General features: G+C 37.1%; 1 protein-coding gene across 1 annotated transcript in view; it reads left to right on the plus strand.

The window, feature by feature from the left end:
- Positions 1 to 5,466, plus strand: part of RNF217 (ring finger protein 217) — a 121,926-nt gene extending 116,460 nt beyond the window's left edge. The window contains exons 5-6 of the mRNA XM_015535943.2: positions 2,158 to 2,229; positions 4,079 to 5,466. Coding sequence (XP_015391429.2) covers positions 2,158 to 2,229; positions 4,079 to 4,152 — 146 coding nt within the window. The 3' untranslated portion in view covers positions 4,153 to 5,466. The remainder of the gene's footprint in view (positions 1 to 2,157; positions 2,230 to 4,078) is intronic.
- Positions 5,467 to 6,307: the final 841 nt, after the last annotated feature.

Genomic DNA, 6,307 nt, shown 5'->3' on the forward strand with positions numbered 1-6,307 from the left:
CGAACCCATGAACCACGAGATCATAACCTGAGCCGAAATCAGGAGTCAGATGCTTAACTGACTGAACCACCCAGGTGCCCCTCAATGTTGGACTTCCATATTCTACTGAATGAACTAGAACTTCTGTGCAATTCTTTTACAAAGAAATGTGAAGGGCATTTTAAAATGTGGTAAATCTAGGCTGACAGTGGTTTATTTGCAGGCATATTTTAAAATTTAAAAAAGGGAACAAAAATTAAGTACACAATTTTTTTGAGAGAGAGAGAGCACACAAGGGGTGTGGGGATGGAGGGGAGAGGGAGAGGGAGAGGGAGAGGGAGAGGGAGAGAGAATCCTAAATCAGCTTCACACTCAGTGTGGAGCCTGACATGGTGCTTGATCTCAGGACACTGAGATCATGACCTGAGCTGAAATCAAGAGTCTGATGCTTAACCGACTGAGCCATCACGGTGCCCCTAAGTACACACACATTTAAATAGGGTATGATATATGGATATAATAGAATATTATTTCAGCTATTGAGAATGTTTTTTTTAGTTTTTTTAAGTTTATTTTATTTATTTTGGGAGAGACAGCACAAGTGAGGGATAGACAGAGAGAGAAGGAGAGAGTGGGGCCAGTTGCTTAATTGGATTCTGTGATTGGTGAAAAATAGAAGTAAAACACATGGCTAAACATTGTGTCAAATGGTTATCTTTTTAAATTATATATTAAAGACTGTATTTTCTGTTTGTCTGGTCATGGCTCCAAGGGCCATTCTTTACGCATAAAAAAGTTAATACTTTTTCTGACAAACTTCCAACAAATGACTGCATTATGTTTCTATTTATTTATGTAATTGGTTATTCCAAATTACTGTCCTTAACTTGTAGAGTAGTGTTGCTGGCTTATTCTTAAGTGGTAAAACCCCCTCCATTCCTTCCTCATCTCTTGCCATGTTTGCATCGTGCGGCTGTACTGCTTAAGATCAAGGTTACTATATGATGACAAGACATGAACCACTAGCCTCTTTTTTGTGTGCTAGTGCTTTCAAAGTTAGTGGAATTCCGACTGTGAACTCTGTGCCCGATTTACATGAAACTGGCACGTATTAGAATCACTGCTTAGATGTTTATTTAGAAAAAAAGTGCTGGTTGACGCCATCATTTGGCAACCTGACCAGGTTTAGCCTTCTTGTAAGTGCTTCCTTTATTTTCTCACGTTGCATTTTGTTTTCTCCATGAAACCAGTGTAGACCTTCCAATTTACTTCTTTAATTTATTTTTTACTATAGTTGACATACAATGTTACATTAGTTTCAAATGTGCAACATAGTGAATCAACTTCTCTGTACCTTATGCTGTGCTTATGTCCAATGTAGCTGCCATCTGATAGCATATACTATTCCAGTGCCATTGACTGTATTTCCTATGCTGTACCTTTTCTTTCGGTGACTTAATTCATCCCGTAACAGGAAGCCTATATTGCCCTCTCCTCTTCACCCATTTTGCCCATCCTACCTCCCCCCTCCCCTCTGGTAACCATCAGGTTGTTCTCTGAATTTATTAAAAGGATTCATTTGAATAACCTTCAATATATTGTATGCTTATTGGTAATTATCTCCCAACGACATTTAAACATCCCAATTGCGGTTCAGTCTGTTAGGTGTTCATATTATTAGTTTTCTTTGGACCCGGGAAGTAAGCAAATCACGTTTTCAGATGTGGGCTTGGATGTAAGCCCTCTGTAGCACCTACTACCTCTCCATTTTGTGAGCTAATTAGGTTTTCTCCTGCCAACTCAGAATGTGTCACTCCTTTGTTGATCTTTCAGAATCTTGAAAGATGAAGATGAAAGAGATCTAAAGGGGAAGCATAAAGATGAATGGCTCTGGTAGTATAAAGTGAGCCAGTAACTTTGGAATTTTTTTTTTTTTTGGTAATAAAGTTTAAATGACTTATGAGATGTTTGACTAATGCACCCAGGACTTCTGTGAAGTTACTGAATTTACATAAGTATATTTGTTCTACACCTGATACATTTACTTAGAGAAATATTGCCTTAGTTATAATGAGACTTCTTAAAAAACCACATACACGGTGGTATTAAAAAGCATTGCTGAAATTGTTTGATAAATTAGTTTTAAGACTCTAAATGGTTTTGCCTTTTGTTTTCCAGCTGGAAAATTATTCGTTGCACCTCTAATCCTGGTCTTGGGATTAGCACTAGGGGCCATAGCAGTTGTAATCGGTAAGAAACACTTAACATATTTGAGATAAGAATTTTCTGAGTGCTGTAGAGAGAAAAGGACTGTAGATGTAATAATAGGAGTCAGTTACTAAGTAGACATACCTGTTCCAGGCTTGCGTTAGACAGGCAATCAGCATATGATTTATAGATTCAGAGGGGTGTGTTTCATATAGGATGCATTTGTGTGACACTTTTTCAGTCTATAAAGACTTTGATTCATGTAGCTTATAAAACAGTTTTAATTCCCTTTTAATACCAAAGTTAATACAACTAGTTTTTTATGAAAGAGTCCAGTGGACGAGAATGAAGATTTTCTGATTCTGAGTTTAGGTTGAAGTATTAAGGGAAAAGGTTCTGGTATAGCCTTGTGTGTTTGGTTTGCTCTAGTACAAACCAAAGGGTACACTGGGTAAAAAAGATACCTTCAGTGTGTATAGAAACATATACCCAAAGTATACTTCAGCACTGACAAATAGAAAATATATGAGTGATTTATATAGTCTTATTCATACAAATATATGGAAATACGTGTTTTAAAGCAGTGGTTCTCAGAGTCTAGCATGCTTTAGAATAACCTCGAGGGCTAGTTAAAACACAGGTTGCTGGTTTCTGTACTGAGTTTCTGATTCAATATGGGGGCAGGGCCCATGGGTTTCTAGTTCTCAGAAGTTCCCAGTGATGCTGATGCTGCCAGTCCAGAGACCACATTTTGAGAACCATTGCTTTAGGGAATTAAAAAATATATATATTTATTTTTAAAAGGTGGGGGGGGGAGTGGGGGAGGGGCAGAGAGAGAGGGAGACACAGATTCTGAAGCAGGCTCCGAGCTGTCAGCACAGAGCCCGATGTGCAACTCAGACTCACAGACCATGAGATCATGACCTGATCTGAAGTCGGACCCTTAACTGACTGAGCCACCCAGGTGCCTCTAGAGAATTTTAAATTAGACACCATAGGGGCGCCTGGGTGGCTCAGTCAATTAAGCATACGACTTCGGCTCAGGTCATGATCTCATGGTCTATGAGTTCGAGCCTTGCATCCGGCTCTGTGCTGACAGCTCAGAGCCTGGATCCTGCTTCAGATTCTGTGTCTCTCTCTCTCTCCCTCTGTCCACCAAACCCTCCCCACACTCTATCTCTCTCTGTCTCTGAAAAATGAATAAGCCTTAAAAAAAAATTAAAACTAAATTAGACACTGTAAATAAAGATGGCTTTGATAACATAGTAGATGGGATTTCTTTTCTAAGTAAAATTAATTTTCATATGTAAAGTTCTATTTAGCAAGTAATTTACATGTACAGGACACGTAGAATTTTAAAGTAACTGACAGTTAAGCTCTTATGATTTATGAAGGACTTTATGAACTAGATAAAAATAATTAGATGTTATTATTTGCATCTTACAGTTAAGAAAGTCAGGCTTACTAGGAGCTCCTATGTGGTGAACTGGGAATCAAACCTGGCATTTGGCTCTACAGTCCATGTTCTTAAGTAATACGTTATCCTGCCTGAAACTGAAATGTGATATCAGAGTGCAAATGATATGACTGGAAGACAAACCTGAGATTGAATATTTTGATAGAAAACATGATTCCATATTCAAACTGGTGTCACAGAGGTTGTTAAAAGGGAGAGAAAACTGTACAAAAATAATAAAGAATGAAATCTTATAAAAGTAACTACATTTTATTGCATAGGTATCTCCCCTCTTTCATCTGCATGCATTGCTAAATAATAATTTTTTGTAAATGACTGCAAAATGAAAAATTGAAAGTGGAAAAATTTCAAATATATACACCTAATACCTTTCCTCCTAACTAGCTTTAATCTTTTTTGTTTTTTAATCCTTAGGTTTATTTGTATTTCCTATCTATTGCCTTTGTAAAAAACAGAGAAAACGATCACGGACAGGAATGCACTGGTAAAATGCAGAATGATTTCCTGTAACTAAGCCGGTCTGGGTAGGAGCCACACAGAATGGCACACCGTCTGAGAGTCACGTCTTGAAAAACACTGCGTCCAGTCTCCCTGTGGTTCTCTGCAGGCCACAATGCCTCTAGCTCCGGTGCGCTCCCTACATGGTATCCTGTCCTTTCCTTATACAGTTTGCTGCTGTTAAAAAATGGTCACTTTCATAGACTATAAATATCTGTAACATAACTCTGACATTCTTACTGGTTCTTGGAAGAAAATATTTTAATTAAGAGCCAGTTATCCTCAGAATTATCTGAGCATGCCTCTCCCGAGCACTGTTTGGACTGTCTTTGTACCTAACCCCCCTTCCAGGCCCTCTTCTGAGACTTGGTGTGAATAGCGGAAGTCATCCCACCTGTACCAATAAGCAAGGCCACTTTTCAGAAGATAAAGGCCGGCCATATGTACCTGTTTTTATCTGTGGCCCAAGCAATGTAATTCCTTCATCCTTCCGATGCTATAATTGTTAAAAATCTCAATGCCCAAAAGGGAACAAATGAAACGAAATTAATGAGAAGAATCATGGGTTGCTGAAGTGTATATGTGCAGGGGTGTGAATGTGTGTGTATAGTAAGTACCTGTATTAAAACTAGGTTCAGTTACCTTGTACTTGTCAAGTTCCATGCCTCTACACTATTTTTCCACATTTTCATAGACATACTTAAAGATAATCGTTCCTTTGTGGGCATATTTTGGTAATGTACTGAATTAAAGTCAATGTAGACAACAGGCTACTTTGATGTTGACCCTTTCTATTCCTTGCTCTCTTTGTCTCACACACATGCACACACGCCAGAAATTTGTGCAATGTCACCTCAAGGATCATCAAACTTTATTAACTGACAAAACTGATAGGCTGCTTTTAGGAAATTCTCAAGACCAGAATGTTTAGTCTCTTCAGATTTCTTATATTTTGGCATAGATGTTTTATTAAATGAACAAATCCTTCAGAGGGGATTAGTTAATTTAAATAACAAGTTTGCTGTAGTGAGAACTGCTTAAGCCTTTAAACAAATTGTTGTTCTGCTAGTTTTTTAATCAACTAGTAATGACAGATAATTCTGCTTTAGGTCAAGTTCTGATAGTATTGGAAACCCCACCCTCTTACCTCTTTTCTCTTTCTCTCTCTCTCTTTTTTGTTTGTCCCCAAGATTTTCATTAAAAAAAAAAGTACTAGTTTTGAAGGGTTTTTCTTATGTTTACTGCTCAAGTGCATACTAATGTGCTGATGTCTTCTTATGGATAGGGTAATTTGAAAACACAAATTTTTGTGATTATGGATGGGTTTATCTAAAATAGAAACAACTTTTGGAGAAGGAAACAAAAAAAAAAATGAAGGAAATATTTTCAGCAAGTTTTACCAAGCTGAGAAGTCTTTAAAAATAAGAAAAAGACACATAGCTAAACAATGTTATTCCTTTGTTTTTATCATGAAAGTTCATTAGCAGAATGGAAGTAAAGATCCCTAAGAAGCCTGAAGTTTCCCCTTGTCTCCAGATCCTTAAAATTAGATATCTGCATAGATGTAGCATTTATTTGTCAGAAGCCTTACCTGAATTGTAATAAATGCTGTGATAAAACATGCATTAACATGGATAGTTGGTCTTGTTGGGCTCTAACAAATATAAGAACATTTATCATTTTTATTGGGCCTAAAAAGTCCATGATAGTGAAGTTTACTTGCATGAATAATGAGCTAGCATGCTTCCATTCCTTCTGAAGAACACTCAGAATAGCTACACTGAAGCTTCTGGACTAGTCTCTATTCAGTTAGAAGAAGGTGTGCCATTTGTGATTCTACAATGGTGTATTTCTAAAGCATAACATGGTGCAAGAAAAAGTGATGCTTTAGTTTCACAAATTCACCTTTCCATTCATCCATCCATCCAATGGATATTTTTGAGTGCCTATTCTATGTGCTCTAGTCTTAAAACAAGAGAATGAAAATTTCTAGCCTACATCGATGTAATTCTGTCATAAAAGTGCTTAATTTTTGTAAATTCATTTTTTTCTGGACTTAGTTGTTAGTTTGACAATACGTGAATGTGATGAATTTTAAATCTAGTGGATAATATGTTTATGTATGATATGTGTATGTATATATAC

This window comes from Panthera tigris, chromosome B2 (assembly GCF_018350195.1).
Source record: "Panthera tigris isolate Pti1 chromosome B2, P.tigris_Pti1_mat1.1, whole genome shotgun sequence".
Taxonomy (NCBI): Eukaryota; Metazoa; Chordata; class Mammalia; order Carnivora; family Felidae; genus Panthera; species Panthera tigris.